Source organism: Trichechus manatus, unplaced genomic scaffold, assembly GCF_000243295.1.
Source record: "Trichechus manatus latirostris isolate Lorelei unplaced genomic scaffold, TriManLat1.0 scaffold00001, whole genome shotgun sequence".
NCBI lineage: Eukaryota > Metazoa > Chordata > Mammalia > Sirenia > Trichechidae > Trichechus > Trichechus manatus.
In genome coordinates, this window is record NW_004443937.1 from 31,925,482 (window position 1) to 31,941,603 (window position 16,122).

Sequence of the window (16,122 nt, forward strand, 5' to 3'; positions counted from 1 at the left end):
GAACTTCACAGGAACCTTTACTTGTGAAATAAATACAGGATGACTCAGTTCAGGCTTATGCTAAATGATAATTAAGTACACGGGCCTCTGATAATTTGTCTTCTGATTACTTTGACAATCAAAATTTTCCTAGGAGTCACAGCTAGATTAAGTTTACAGGTAGTGAAGAGCACAACTAAGCCAATTTCACTTAGAAAAAAAGGATCTGTGTCCCTTTGCAGATTTTCCCCTTTAGTGAAGTGTTCAGCACAAAGAAAACAGGCATCTGAACTTATTCTGTTAGCATTAGTTTAAAAAATCCACCTGAACTTACAGGTATTAAAATGCATTTCCAATATGTCCACAGAATTTAAAAGCTCAGGTAATTATCTGGGCAAATAGTTTACTGAGAAGTCAAGAGACAGATCCTATTTCACTTAAATACTTAAAAGTGAGGTAGGGAGAAGAATTTAGGGCTTCCAGCTTTAAAACAGACCTTGTTGTTTCTCCTTCAGGGAATTAAACAAGTATAATTTTATACTGAAGACATCTCCCCACCCCCTACCCAATAACAGTTACCTCCTAGTCAAGCACAATGCAAACACAGTAACTTTTACTTTTTAAATTAGAAGGAAGATTTCTCCAGTCTCTTAGATGATAGTTAAAGCACAATCACTCTGCTACCACAAGCAGTTTGATGTTCCCATGGTCAATGCCAAAATGATTGTCCTCTATCCCCACACACCTAGACCTTCAATACCTACACTACAGTACAGGAACCAAGTGTACTTTTTAGTACTGGGCTTTCTTGAAAGGGCCACTCTAACTTTGCTGACAACATTCAATCATTATTAAGAGTCTAAGAAATGCCTACAAGAACCCTGGAGTAAGAAGCAGAAGAAAGGGTTATAATCCTAATACTCCAACTGAGAAGCTGTCACTTACCTGAGTCCTGGTAGACCTAACCTCCTGCCTGCCCACACAGGTTACTGAAACATCAATATGAAAGTACAACAGCTCCTGGCACAGTGCTGGTACCCGACAGGCACTCAACTAAATAAACAACTTGAAAAAGACCACTATTCAGGGCAAAGACACTACTTTCTTCGTGGGAACTCAATACCTGTCCCCATCCTCTGTCTTCCAAACTAAGTTCTGTTGCTCAAGGGCATGGGCAGCCAACGATTCCGTGTGACAACAAAACAAAGAAGTAAAACTTATTCTTATAAAACAAATAACAGGAATATAATGCTATTAAATGGAACAGTATAGTTAACTAAAATAACATAATAGGTTTTTATATACAAAGAATGTTTTCAATTTTAGAAGCATAGTTTAAAAGGCTTTAGTTTATTAAAAGACTCATTTATAATCATAAACAGAGTATACAGATTATTATAATTTGAAACTCCAAAAACAATGTACAGATAGAAATGAAAGTCACTCAATTTTAGATGTAAATATATTAACCATAATAAAACAATTATACTCACAGCTTGCATTTCTATATAGAAGAAATGGTTCGTGGAGCTGAAATTCCAAATCTTTATTGACTGGTTCAACTAGATTGTGCATATTGAGTCGATTCACAATGGTAAAACCATGGTAAGGTGAAGCTGACCTTAGATTTAATAGAATTAGAAAAAAAGAAGAAAAAAAAAAACACAGAAGTAATCTGTGGTCAGTGTTTAATCTGCAGAAATGTTACCTACTTCAATTTCCATTTAAAACTGAATATATTGGCGAATTATACAATATTACAAGCACTTAAAAATGTAAACAAAAGACAAGTCAGACTACATCCCTCCTCTGCTCAGAATCCTCCAAGGACTCAGTCCCTAGAGTAAAGGCCAAAGTCCTTATTAAGGCCACCAAGGCCCTACCTGATCTGCTCCCTTCTGACCTCATCTCCCTTGCCCCTTCCCTTGTCCCCCTGCTCCGGACACACTGGGCTCCTTGCCCCTCTCCCAATCCTGTGGGTATGCTTCCACCTGAAGGTCTCTGTCTGGAAAGTTCCCCCAGAATCTGCAGTTATCTCACCTCCAGCAAGCCTTTGTTCAAATGTCATCTTCTCATTGAGGCCTACTACCCTATTTAATGCTGCAACTGGCTCCCAAGCTCAATTCCTCTAATCTTTCTCTCTTTTTCTAAACACTTCCACTAGAAAGTTCCACACAGATGGGGATTTTTGTCTTATTTTTTTCACAGATGTATGCTAAGAACCTAGAACAGACACACAGCGGGTGTTTAATAAGTATCTGCTAAATGAAAGTATCATTTATTTTAAATATGGTACAGGACTGGCTATAATAATGACATCCATCATTACAATTAATTATTTTTCTTGCACCAAACAAGTCTTTATACAGTTCTCTTGAATTAGATGGATAATGTCTTGAATCCTACAATAAAAAATGTCCTTGGTTTCCCACATCAGGGGGGACTCAATACACAATCCTTTAGATACTCCTCACATGTAGTTTCTCTGTGAAGTACACGGGGGAGATATGAGAATCCTATTTTACAGATTAGGAAACAAGCTCAGCATGACTAAGGCCTGTGACCAAAGTCACATAAATAATGTAACCAGAATTCAGCTTCAGATTTTTCGACTCCAAATCCAGGAGTCAAAAATTCTTCTATACTAAGTGGTCTCTGCAAAGTGGTATTCTAAAATGCAGGTATACTTTTATCCAAAGTACATACAATGTTTGCACATTTCCCAAAGAAAGTTTCTTTGGTCTTGTGTTATTACAATCAATACTGACCATGCAAGCTTGCACAAATTTTGTAAAATCAAGCCACTCACTACACTAAACCTCACATTTTCTATAATTAGTGCACATGCACTATAACAATAGGGTCAGAAAAGTACTTTCCAAATAATATAGATACCCAGGTTTTAACAAAAGTTGAAGAGTTTCTAGAAATTTATACTGAAAATGCAGAGTGATGAAACGGATTAGCGTAAAGGCCTTTAAAAAAACAAACAAACAAAGGATGAGTAAGAGGGAACAAAGTGTCAAAGAACTTGGTGTATAAATATCAAACCACCTATATTTAAAGAAAGAAAAAGATCCGTGTGTTTAGATAGGATCTCAAAGCTTTATACCAAAATTCAGAATATATGACAAATTTTTAATTTAGAATTAATGGAGAAAGGCATAAAAGATAACCCACACTATACACACACAAAAAAAAAAAAAAAAAAGGAAAAGAATCAATTGTCAATAATAACCCCTGCTGAGTCTGTTAGCTTTAGAAACCAAGGAAAGGAAACTGCACTTGTGAGAATGACCTTAGAGGGACAGTAACTCCATGACTAGCATATCCTGTCAGTCACCTTCAGGTCACAAAAGTTGCCTAACAAAACAAAGTTGCAATTTGCAAACCAATCATGTTTTAAGACAATAATTAATGCTTGGAGCAGTTGAAAATAAAAGGTGCAATTATGAATAATTCACATTTTTAAAGAACTCTTAAACAAGCTAAAAATACACATAAAAAAGGGCTGATATCTCAACTACATTATTTTACAGAGCTAGTCTATGTATTATATTTTTCTCAATTATATATCTTTTTAATGTTGGGGAGGGAGGGATGCATCTATTTCAGACTCATTCATTACTAGAAAATGCTTTCTATTTTGAGATGGTTCTGCTAGGTTCTTAAGTAAGTTTTGGTTCTGTAAGTCTCAGAGAACGGAAGTGACTTGGTTAGGATACCATAGCTAGGGTGGATGAAAACTTGAAGGCAACAAGCAGGAATGCCCTCCCCCCACCCGAAAAGAAGTCGAACCACTTCATATGATAGTTTTCACCATTAGGTTTTTAAAAAACAATAAATATATTTTTTAAAAAGCTTACCTTCGATATACAAATAAGGTCCCTTCTATATCAGTCTTCTCCTGTAATAGACAATGAATCAATTAGTGTTTTTCCAATCATTCAAACCTGAACAGTCCTAATGGAAAAGAAATGTGTCATGTTTAAGATCAATTATTTAAAATAATAATTAATAATAATAATAATTAATCAGTTGATGACAGGTAAGTCTCTCTCTTACTCCACCAATTGCTGTTACCAGTTTCTTATGCATTCTTTCACTGCATATAAACATATTCAATGTTCAGTACAGCATCGTATCTGTCACCTACATTTTTCTTTTAGCTAAAATATTTTAGCAAGACTTCTTAATTTTAAAGCCAAGTTCTTGTGCACAGCAGTTCTTCACCTTTAAAGTTTATTAAAGTTAATAGGAAAAAAGCAAGTTTTAACTTATAGGATAGTAGTTTGTTTCATCATTGGGGGATTTTGATGTTTTAATCAGTAGCAAATTTTGTGATTAGTTAACAATTACTGTCAAATACAATTGGTTGGCTATTTTTAGAACTTGCTTGAAGGAAATGTTGAAACTATGTAACAAAACAAAAGCCAGCTGCCATCAAGTTGATTCTGACTCAACGGAGACCCACAGAGCATAGGGTTTTCAATGGCTGTGACTTTTCGGAAGTAGACTGCCAGGCCTTTCTTCAGAGGTGTCTCTGGGTGGATGCAAACTGTCAACCTTTCAGTTAGTAACTCAGCACTGAACCATCTGTGCCACCCAGGGATTCCCAATTGTAACTATACTCTGCCTTAATTATTATAAGTTTTACAAATAATTTTTAAAATGTCTTGATTAAGAAAGTACAATTCATTACCATCTTCACTTGTTGGGACAAAAGTGTATTTAGGTGTTAAACACAGTTACATTTTTTTTTTTTTTAAAAAAAAAACAACCCAAATAACCATATTAGTCTGCAGTTCATAGCTTACATTGGACCTTAATGTTTTAATGTAATCAACAAACTTTTAGAAAAACGTCAAATGTTAACCATATCAAAGAGAGTTTGTTGGAATAATTTAAAAAAAGATAATCATCTTGATTTTTTTCCAGGGGTAGTATTGCTCTAGCTTAAATATCATCATGAAACTTTTCCTTCCTAAGGATTCAGAGGCTTTTTCTTGTTATTAGTATAAGAAATAGGTTATCAACTATCTCACAGTAAAAGAAAACTTGCCCATCTTATTTCATTGTGCAAAATTACAATTCACTGTAAAATTCAAAGAGAAAAGATTTTGGTTATGCTCTATGTGCCATGATCGAAATAAACAATGGCAGCTTATTTTTCAATTCAGGTTATTATAACTTGCATTTCCTATCTAAAACAGAACTCCACAATTAAAATTCCAAAGCACTTAAAGTCTTTGTGTCTTCACCATTTGTCCACAATCCACATTTGTGCCTAGCCACATATTTCCATGTAGACCAAGAGAAGAAAAACGATTCAGAAGGATTCAAGCTAAGGCAATGCCTAACACTGCTACATGTTTTTTAAAAATCTATAATTTTGTTCTTTGTGGCTTCTTCCCATACCTCCTTTTCTTCCAGGAGGTAGATGAAAGAAGATATAGGAAAACAAGAGATTTTGAAAACTCTCTTTTCTCAATTAACTGTTTATAAATGCCAAATGATTTGTACAGACTTAATGTGTATTATATTGTAAAAGGCATACTGCAAAAATAATTTTTCAGAGTTTTGTTAGTTGAGGGGTTTTTTAAATTTTTTACTGCAACGTGAACCTCAGGCACAGATGAATCCAATCCAACAAACATTTACGGACTATTTTCTAGATGTAAAGCCTGTAACTGACCGAGTTCATTAGGAAGGATCAATTACAATAAAACGAAAATTACGTTATTTAAACAATCAACGAAACTTCAAGCAGGGGCTAACAAGAGTCAAATGAACAGACAGAATGTAACCTTTAGGACCCCCTCCAGTGCAAAAAAAGCCAAAATGTACTTAGTATGATGGGAGCATTCAGAGGTGACATCACCAGCACCACACCTGGACCAAGAACACATCTACAAGGTATCTTTTCCAGAGCTCTCAAGGGAATCCAGATAACACGGAAGCCCTTTCCTAAGTGCCCTGCAATCTTTCCCAAAACTCCGAAAACAGTGTAGTTCCATTAAAGCCAGACTCACCCCATCACCTCTTCCAAGAATTGTAACTAACTGGATTTCAAGCTTTAAATTCAAATGACCTTTGCGGATGAGGCTCTCATTTACGTGTGTTGAGGAGGGGTGTTTATTATATATACTATGTATACGTAACTTATCTAATAACCCTCAAAGCCTCAAACACAAGCTTTCAGGCATCTGTCTGACTCCACGGGTCTCAAATTTCCCAACGCCTCTGCAAAGAAGGCAGGTCGCCCACGTCCCCGGAGCGGACCCCAAGCAACTCGACTCTGCTCCAAACCTCCCCTCCAATGGCTTTTTCCCAGGACATTTAGGGCCTACTTCTCTCGCTTCTACCCCTTAGCCCCAAAGGCCCCTTCGGTGCCCGCCTCGCTCTCCGCCAGTCACCGGCCTCCTTCATCGCCCCTCAGCCCCAGCAGCCCGCCCGGCCCCTTTAAGAGGCGGCGGCCGCGCGTGTGTCCTTCGTGGCCGGGCCACACTCACCCACTGATTGGCCTTAGGGCAGAAAGTGTACAGAGCGACCTGGCCCGTGAGGTCTGCGATGCTGGTGATGTAAGGGTCATGCCGTTTCAGGGCCGCCAGGCTCATCTCCTGCCCAGCTCTACTCAGCGACTCCATCTTGAAACCCGGAGCCGAGCCCCTTCGGCGGGGGCGGAGTCGCGGGCCGGAAAGTGCATCGAAGTAAAGTTCCCCTAGCTTCGTCAGCGCTTTCGATTTCCGCCTCTTCGCCGGGCCTTGCAGCGGGGCGGTGCTGCAACCATCCTGGTCCGCTCCGGGAGACCCGGACTCCGGGTTCCGGCGCCGTCAGGTTTCCTCCACTCAACCTTAACAGGCGGAGGGCGGGGGCGCTTCCTCTCCACAGGCTAAAATGTACTGGTGCTGGGATCCCGGCTTCCCGCGCGCTTTCTTCGAGCACCTGCCGAGCAAGGCCGGAGATCGAAACTACGCCTGCTTCGGTCCCGCACGCGAGAACGGCCAGGGCCACAGAACGGAAAGACCGCCGTGGAAATGCGGGCTACACCGGCCATTTAGAAAGCACAGAAAAGCGAAGGGGAGAGGGGCGCGAAAACTGCTTCACGTCTCACCAGATCATTACCGTTAACAATTTGGTGTTTTCTGAAGAAAAACATTTTAAAAGCCAAACTTGGCCACCTAGAACTTCACAGTAATGTTTTACCCTACCCACTTCTGCCCCTTATTTTCCTCGTCTTGGTCCCAAGTACATATTTCCACCGAGTTCTGGGACGAGCCTATGAAGGCTTGAGTTTGTCCTGTATAATTTAAAGGATGAAAAAGATCATTTATTCTTTTAGCAAACATCTGTTGAGCATTTTAAGGCATTTTTAAAGAGCAAGGTACTGTTGTTAGCTAAAGAGCAAAACAAGGAGCAGAGACTAGGGAACTCTCCCAGGCTTGTTAAAAAGCAATATTTTCTCTATTGAAAAGATATTTTCAATTGAGGAAATTCCTGAATTGAAAAATTTTGAAAGGAAAATTTCATAATTTCATCAAAATAACACTATAAATGTATATTGCACTATAAATAATGTCTATTGTTTTTATGATTTATAGCCTGGTACTGTTCGTTAATGGAAAGAAGCTTCCTGCCTTACTTTCTTTGCGGAATCATGTAAGAAGTATGTACAACTGTGGACAAGGAAACATGTATCACCCTTCTTAAGCAAGTATTTATTGAACTCCTAATTTTGAACTAAGGAGCCCTGGTGGAGCAGTGGTTAAGCAGTCAGCTGCTAACCAAAAGGTCAACAGTTGAAACCCACCGCTGCTTGGTGGGAGTGGGATGAAGTGACAGTCTGCTCCCTAAAGCTTTACAGCCTTGGAAACCCTATGGGGGTAGTTCTGCTCTGTCCTATAGGGTCGCTATGAGTCGGAATCCACTCAAAGACAATGAGTTTAGTTTTTTAATATTGAACTGTGGCCCTTTGGGGGCTTCAAAGTCTGTTAAGACCACTTCCTGGCTCTGGGAGAAACTGAAAGAAGTAGGACAATGCAAGGAAACAGGACAATGCTAGAGATGTTTCTTTTGAAACCCAGAGGATGGAGCCACTAACGCCATCTGACTCAAAGACTAGGAAGGCTTCCTGGAGGAGGGGATGTTTGAATTGGAGCTCCAGGTATTAATAGGAGTTCATCAGAAAAGAAAGGTAAGGGTTCCCTTTCATTTCATAGCCCAGGAGTTAGGTAGGGAAGATGTTGTCATCCTTGTTTGACAGACAATTTAATTGAGGCCCAGAGGGGAGAAATCACTGGCTCAGAATTCCACACTGTCAGAGGGGTTCTGGTGTTAAAATCCAGGGGCTCCTGCCTTCTACCGTAAGACCCTTTCTCTACACTCAGTCTACCTTTCTTTCTCCCAGTGGCTGAAGGCAAGAGCCTCACTCCCCTCCACCTACTTCCAACTGAATTAAAAAAAAACTCTACCCTCATTTAAAAAATTTTTTTAATCTTTTTTGAATAACTAATACATTCACCTTGTACAAAATTTAAAAAGCACACCTGAAACCGAGTAGTTTTTTTCCTCACATAGATTTCCTAGAATAATCTAAGACATTTCCTTTTTATTTACGATTTTTAGTTGTGCTACACTAGTGAAGTACACCAAGCTATTTTAGGGAGTTTTCATATTCTGAATAGAAAATGACATCAGAAAACATGTTTGCATGCCCCCAGACATGTTACTGTTGATTCCCATGCACTCTACTGTTAAACAGCTTTCAAAGTATCCTAAGGACAAAGTGAATATTTTGGAATTGAAAATCATCCACATTTACTTGAGTTCTAATTTTGCTTTGGAGTCCCTGAGTGGGGCACATGGCTAAGCACTGGACTACTAACTGAAAGGCTGGTGGTTCAAACCTACCCAGAAGTGCCTCTAAAGTAAGTCCTAGTGATCTGCTTCCGAAAGGTCGCAGCCTTGAAAACCCTGTGGAGCAGTCCTACTCTGCACACATGGGGTCGCCATGAGTCTGAATTGGCTAGACAGCAACTAACAACCAACAATTTTGCGTTACATATGTGAATCAAACCTTAAGACCTTTCGTGTGTCTTTTAGAAAATAAACTCTGAGAGAGCTAATACCTAGCATAGCCCCTGACATAGACTAGACCCTCAATAAATATTGTTGCATGAATGTCATTTTAAAACCCAAATCTTTCAAGGCCACACAAGAGATTAGTGGGAGGAGAGGGACATTGGGAGGCTGGAATCAGAAGTGGGAGGGAGGCTTACTGTACATTGAGTAACCCTTGGTCTCTTTTGAGTTGTGTGTTCTGCGTCACCTTTTTTTTTTTTTTCCCCAAAAAATTAAAAGTAATTTTAAAATGGTTAAAATGATAACATTTTAAAATATTTATTTTACCACAGTAAAATTTTTTAAAAAATGAAAATCTAAAACTCAATCATTCTAACCCTATCTCTCCCCCACTCTGAGTGACTGTGTGGTAAAAAATAAAGCTTGCCATTTCAAATCATGGAATCTAGTGAAAGGGACACTGGAAGACAACTTAGACAACCAGCAATTTAGTTCCAAATTCGCAAGCTGCGTAACTTTGTCAATTAGTCACTTTCCATTTTTCTACAGTAAAATCCAAAGCCTTTACCATGGCCTTCAAGACATTGCTCAGTTTGGCCTCCTGCTATCTTTCCAATCTCATTTTCTGTGAATTCCCCTCACAATTATTCCATTAAAGCCCACTGGCCTCCTTGCTCTTCATTGTACAAATGCCAAAAGAGTCTTGCCTTAGGGCCTTTGCACATGCTATTCCTCCTTCTGGAACATTTCCCTCTGACGTCCCTTGGCTTATTCCCTCACTTTCTTCATAGCACTTATCTGCAAGTTGTAATTTATTTATGTTTTGTCTGTCTCGCCGGCTCAGTGAAGGCGGGAAACATGTCTCTCTTGTTTACCATCACTTTCCCAGTGCCTAGCACAGTGCCTGCACAGAGGAAAGGCCTAATACATATTTGTTGAGTTAATTGGTATGTTAGGATGTTCTCTCTTTATCTGTTGCATAAACCTTGGAGAAGAGATGGTGTTTTAGCTCCACATCTAATAAAGCATTTGTTTATCATGTGCTAAACAAATAATGATGCCTAATTTACTTGTATTAATATATCTTGATTTTTAGACTCTATGCTTCCTGAAGCATAAACATTGTTTCTGGTTTAGCGTATCCCAGAACAATCATTTAGCACCTTTCAATCTTACAGCTTTCCCAGTGTCTGTTTTCTCTCTCTCCAATTTTTTTTCCCCGTACAAAAATTTATACATACATTGTTATGTGACCCTAATTGCTCTCCCCATACTGTGACAGCACACTCCTCCGTTCCACCGCTGATTCCCCATGTCCATTCAACCAGCTCCTAACCCTCTCTGCCTTCCCATCTCACCTCCGGACAGAAGCTGCCCGTTCAGTCTCTTGTATCTACTTGCACTAAGAGGCACGCTCCTCACCAGTATCACTTTATGTCCCACAGTCCAGTCCAATCCCTGTCTGAAGAGTTGGCCTCGGAAATTGTTTTAGTTCTGGTCTGATAGAGTCTCTCCAGTTTTTAAGATTTGGTTTAGAAAACATGTGCTTATTATTATTTCCCTTTTTAGACAGAGAAACCGAAGCAAACTAATTTTCCCAAGGTCATATGATGATTCACTTACTGAGTTGGGATTAACATCTTCTAGCCATGACTTCTGGGCAGATCACGTATCATGCCTGGTACACTCTTAAATTACACTGGCTACCTGTGAGTGAAATTTGTTATCCTTGTGCTGCTGTATCATCACCAATATTTATTTTACATGATTGATATCCACAAGGTTGTGGACTTACTCTAAAATTCATTGCCTGGTCCTTACCAGATACTTAGGATGGTAATTCCTTCCTTCAGTTTCTCCAGAAAGGTTTCAGACCTTTGTATTTTAAAATACTACTTTATGAAAGTATTTTTAAAGGTGCTAGATGTTTTCTAGAATTGCATTTCTGATGGGTAAACTCTTTTAGTTGATCAATTTTGGACCAGAAATACTAATGCTTTCAACCAGGAACAAAGAAATAGCTGTTCTATTTGGAGTAATGTAACTAGAATAAAAGAACATGAGATTAGAACACTTGTCTTAGTTACCTAGTGCTGAGGTAACACAAATACCACAAGTGGGTGGCTTTAAAGAGCAGGAATTTGTTTTCTCACAGTTCAGGAGGCTGTAAGTCTGAATTCAGGGGTGGCTCTAGGGGGAGGTCCTTCCTTTAACATAACAAAAGAAAAAATCCTATTTCCAAACAGGGTCATATTTACAGCTCCCCAACCAAAAAAACCAAACCCACCATTATTGAGTCGATTCTGACTCATAGCCACCCCACAGGATTTCCAAGGCTGTAAATCTCTACAGAAGCAGACTGACACATCTTTTTACAGCTACAGGGGTTAGGATTTCAACACATATTTTGGGTGGAAAAATTCAATCCACAACAAACACTGCTTATTTCATCCCTTTATTGCCAGGCAAGATTGCATTTAACAGTCTTCTTGATAATAGTTAGAAAGTTCTATGTTGTTTACTGTTACTTAACCCAATAGAATATTTCAAGTAGCAATAGCTCAGCAATGGCATAAACAGTAGCAATATATTCAACTGATAGTCTGCTTATCCTTGGAACTCAAAGTGCTTCATCAGTATAAATATTCACAATCTCTCAAGATTGATATTGGATGTACATAATTGTTACCCATTTGTAAATTAAGGAGCCCAAAGGCACAAGGAAATTAATTGACTTGCCTATGGCAGAGATTGTTGCTGTTCACCAACAACCTTTTTATTCTTATCCTTTGCTATGGGCACACAGCTAGGCTCCATTTCCCAAGCTCCACTGAGGTTAGATATGTCACTATGACCCAATTCTGGCCAATGGCATGTTAGTGGAAGTGCTGTGTGCCATTGCCAGGCCAAGGCTTTAGGGAGCAGCTTGCCCCTCCACACTTCGTTTTTCCCCTTCTGTTGTCTGGGTGCAGGCAAAAATGAGGCAATAAGGATGGCAGAGGCACAGGGTGGAAAGGGCTTGCACCCCTGAATCACCACATGAAGGAGAGCAGCCTGCTGAGCAGGAGCATCCTCCTCAGACTGTTACGTGAATGAGAAGTAGACTGTTGGGTTTGAAGGATTATGTACTCTGCAGCCTCTTTGTTACCACATTCTAGTCTATCCCAACTAATTACGTTGCTCCAGATTGTTTATGAAGTCAGCAATAAAATTTCAGTCGCCTGAAGTAGAATTAAAATTAAACATATGATTTAGCAGAACATACTGCTTAGTGCATTGACAGTAAGTCAAGATTTTTAAAGAACTCCAGCCAGAGCTCTACGTTTTCAATCAGTTATAGGCACAATTCGCAAAGTCACAAAGTGGCTAAAAACCAAAAATGTTTTTGCTTATACCATTAAGCAATTGATTTTGCAATTACAGCATGAAGTACACCTGCTAAGTTGAAATGAGAGGATGTCATTTTAAAAAACACTTCGTCATGAGTTTCCATAGATACTCTCAGAGTTACTTTACTTCTGCCTCTTTTTCCCTCAGGCATATTCAAATATAAATTCTTAAGCCAACACGATGAGGAGAGTCTGATTAAAGGCATCTGTCTGTTACGTCAACTCTTAAACCTGAAAACTTCTTTGTCGATTCTCCACATTAATATGAAAACATGAGTACTGATAATAGAGCATATAGACTATTTCTCTTCATGGTTACTTTTCTGTCTCTTTCCAGTTTCAGTTCTCGGTTGCTTCTAGTCTTACATTACCATTATACATTTGCTGATTTATTTATCTGGGGTAATTAACACCATAATCATTCTTTCAGATGCATTTAATTAGTTTTAGTTCCCTTAAATCTAAAATTTGATTGTTCAGCAGCAAGAGTATATTGACAAGCGAACTCCTATGAATTGAATTTGCAGAGAAACAACCGTAAGAGTTAATTATTTATCTTCTTTGTACCCTCACTCTGAGGTGAAACCACAGTGTTACGTATTTAAAGGATTCAATTGCTTTCTTTGCTGTTTGCAGATTGTTTTAATTTGGATATCCAACATGTGGTCCACTGGAGGCAAAACTGACAAAGGATTCATTAGTAAGCTTCTTGTGTAAACTACTCATTATATGATCTGTGGAATAATATATGTAGTCCAGATACAGGTTTTTTTTTTTTTTTTTGGTAAACTTGAATTCATTCAACCTGAGGATTCAAGTATTAGAAAATTCTCTTTATTTCCACTCAGTTGCACTTATAAGTATTATTTATAACATTGTGCAATTTATGTTATAACATAGAAATTGATGTTAAACAGATACATTAAAAATCACTCTGAATTACTGAAACTCTATGAATTTAATGGAGATTAACTGTCACAATATGAAAAACCACTCACTCCTCTGTATGTTGCCTGCAGCCTTGAATTTAAGGAATATTACCTATTGTAGGCTTTGAAGGACATCTCAGTATTCATTATCTAAACAGAAGGGCATAATTATGTTTTGCAATTCAATAAGCATTAACTCCAAAGATAATAGACGAATCAATTTCTCTTGCACAATAAAATTATTGCCACTACTGTGATAGAAGAGGCTGAACTAGGCCAGGAGCGGTTCTTTTTACATTGCTCAAGAACACTAGAAGGATTAAAAATTTATGGATTACCCCCTAGAAACAATGATCTGGTACAGAAATGTAATAAAACACCCACTCTCCTGTGTCTTCCTAAGCTGCTCCATTCCATTTCATTTTGTGATTGTATTAGTGTGACAGCTTTCTGGAGCTCTAGAAACTGTCTTTGGCAAAGATGAAGATGTATAAAACAAAAGACTTTTTATTGAAAATCCAGAGGCAGATGGTGTAGAAAGGTAATGTTAAAATGGTAACCAAGTAGAATCTCATTTTGTATATTCTGTATATTCATAAGTTAATTCTCCTTAGGCTATGGATAAGTACAAGCAAAAAAAAGTGAAATAAAAAGATACAGCATTTAAACATATCATATGATATCAGTATCTTTCTGGGTAAATCTGTATGAAAAATTCCAGTGTAGTTATTTCTATATGTAATTTTGCAGTGACAAAAGCTGCCAAAATTGCTACTTAAAAGAGCGATATCTAGTTTTGAAAGTTATTTGTTAATGTTTCTTTAACCTTTCAGATACTTTTAAGTCTGTTTTTTATTTTGTTTTAGAGTATTGTAAAGCACATACATTTGTATAGTACTTAGGAAAGTGGTGGCAAGTACTGTAAATGAACTGTTTGGTTATTGATCTAACTTAGTTTTAAGGAATTGTGGGGGAAGTTGGGCTTTTTATTTGTAAATGTTTAAAAATCACGTATTTCCTAAGCATTGATGACCTGAATGGGTGCTTTCATATAGAAAAGTTTTTGTTTTCTTATTCAGTGACCTTTTTCCTATCTTTGCTTTCCGTTAATGGCCTTTCATTCTTCAATAATGAAATGCATGAGAACATAGTTTAAAACTTACCAATTTATCTGTTTTTGAGCTACATTGCCCTATGGTTTTTTAAAGGTAATAGAAATATGATAACAATAAGTCCCCTGGTTAAAAACATACTTGTACTTCCCCTTTAATGTTATGTAAAATTGCCCACACTTAGAAATGATTGAACTAACCCCTACTTGCAACAAATTCTTCATCACAATCACCTTCACTTGCTGCACGTGCAGTTTTTAAATCATTGAAAAGCCTTTGAGCTTTCTCTTGCACTAAAAAAAGAAAAACCTCATCGCCATTGAGTCGATTCTGACTCACAGTGACCCTATAGGACAGGGTAGAACTGCCCCATAGGGTTTCCAAGGAGCACCTGGTGGATTTGAACTGCCAGCCTTTTGATTAGCAGCCGTAGCGCTTAACCACTACATCACCAGAGTTTCTTCTGCTTAAAGTAAGGCTAAATAAGAACCGTATGGACCATTCTGACTTAACTACAAATTCTTAAAGATGCAGTTAGGAATGGATCTCATCTGTAACCTGGGGACTGCCTGGTACTCAGGTGAAGCAGTACTGTATAGGCATTTTCTGCTTTCTACAGATTCTTCATTTAAAGTAATCCACATAAACTGGGACTTTACAGGAAAAAATGCCTGTCCACTTTTTATACAAGAATATTTACAAATAAAATTCTTGAATTCCTTGGTCAGTAAATCCCTGAGGATTGCAGTACATCATCTATAGAAAGCAGCTGTGATGGTTAAGCTTGTGTGTCAACTTGGCTGGGCCATGATTCTCAGTGGTTGAGATGATGAGATTTGATATTATGTGATCACCTCCATGATGGGGTCTGCTGTGAGTAGCCAGTCAGTTGAAAGGGAGTTTCCTTGCGTGCATGGGCTGCATTGAATATAAGTGGATATTCTGGCAAAGCTTATGGGCTTTTGCTCATTCTGGATCCCGAAGCTGGCTCCTGTTCATCTGACCTCTGGTTCTTGGGACTTGAGCTAGCAGCTTGCCTGTGGTCTTGCCTGCCGATATTTGGGATTTGTCAGTCTTCACAGCCTGTGAACAAGAGCTCTGGTCTCCAACCTGCCGATCTTGGGTTCACCAGCCCTTGTGGCTGTGTGCATCTGTCCTGACCCACGGACTTGGGACATTCCAACCTCTACAACCAAGTGAGCCATTTCCTTGATATAAATCTCTCTATATATATTATATGCTTTACTGGTTTTGCTTCTCTAGAAAACCCAGCCTAAGACATCCATTTTGTGATCTGATGTAATTATCCTGCATTTGGTGATGTGTTGTAAATCCTAACCTCTATGCCCGTGGTTATGATCCGAATTGGGGTGAGTTGTCCATTATGTTAATGAGGCAGGATTAGGGTAGGATGTATCTTGAGTTACCTCCTTACTAGAGGTGTGACTCTAGTCACCACTCTTAGCCCAGTCACCACCTTTACTATCCTTATTCAAGTCACAGCCTTACTTGAGTCACACCTTTTATCTTAAAGAGATAAAAGGAGAGAGAAGCAAGCCATGATAGGAACCTCAATACCGCTAAGAAGAAGAGACAGGAGCAGAGAGCATCCTTTGGATTCAGGGTCCCTGC

At 38.6% G+C, this 16,122-nt stretch overlaps 1 protein-coding gene across 4 annotated transcripts in view; it reads right to left on the reverse strand.

Annotated features, from left to right (window-relative positions):
• Positions 1-6,707, reverse strand: part of DCP1A (decapping mRNA 1A) — a 57,777-nt gene extending 51,070 nt beyond the window's left edge. For 2 of the 4 annotated variants that reach the window (XM_023727327.1, XM_004368619.2), the window contains exons 1-3: positions 6,492-6,657; positions 3,846-3,886; positions 1,473-1,600 (exon numbers count right to left, since the gene is read on the reverse strand). In XM_023727327.1, the coding sequence (XP_023583095.1) occupies positions 1,473-1,600; positions 3,846-3,886; positions 6,492-6,626 (304 nt within the window). In that variant the 5' untranslated portion in view covers positions 6,627-6,657. Of the gene's footprint in view, positions 1-1,472; positions 1,601-3,845; positions 3,887-6,491 lie in introns of all 4 variants that reach the window. The other 2 variants (XM_004368618.1, XM_023727331.1) reach the window with 2 other exon arrangements.
• Between the last annotated feature and the right edge of the window lie 9,415 nt (positions 6,708-16,122).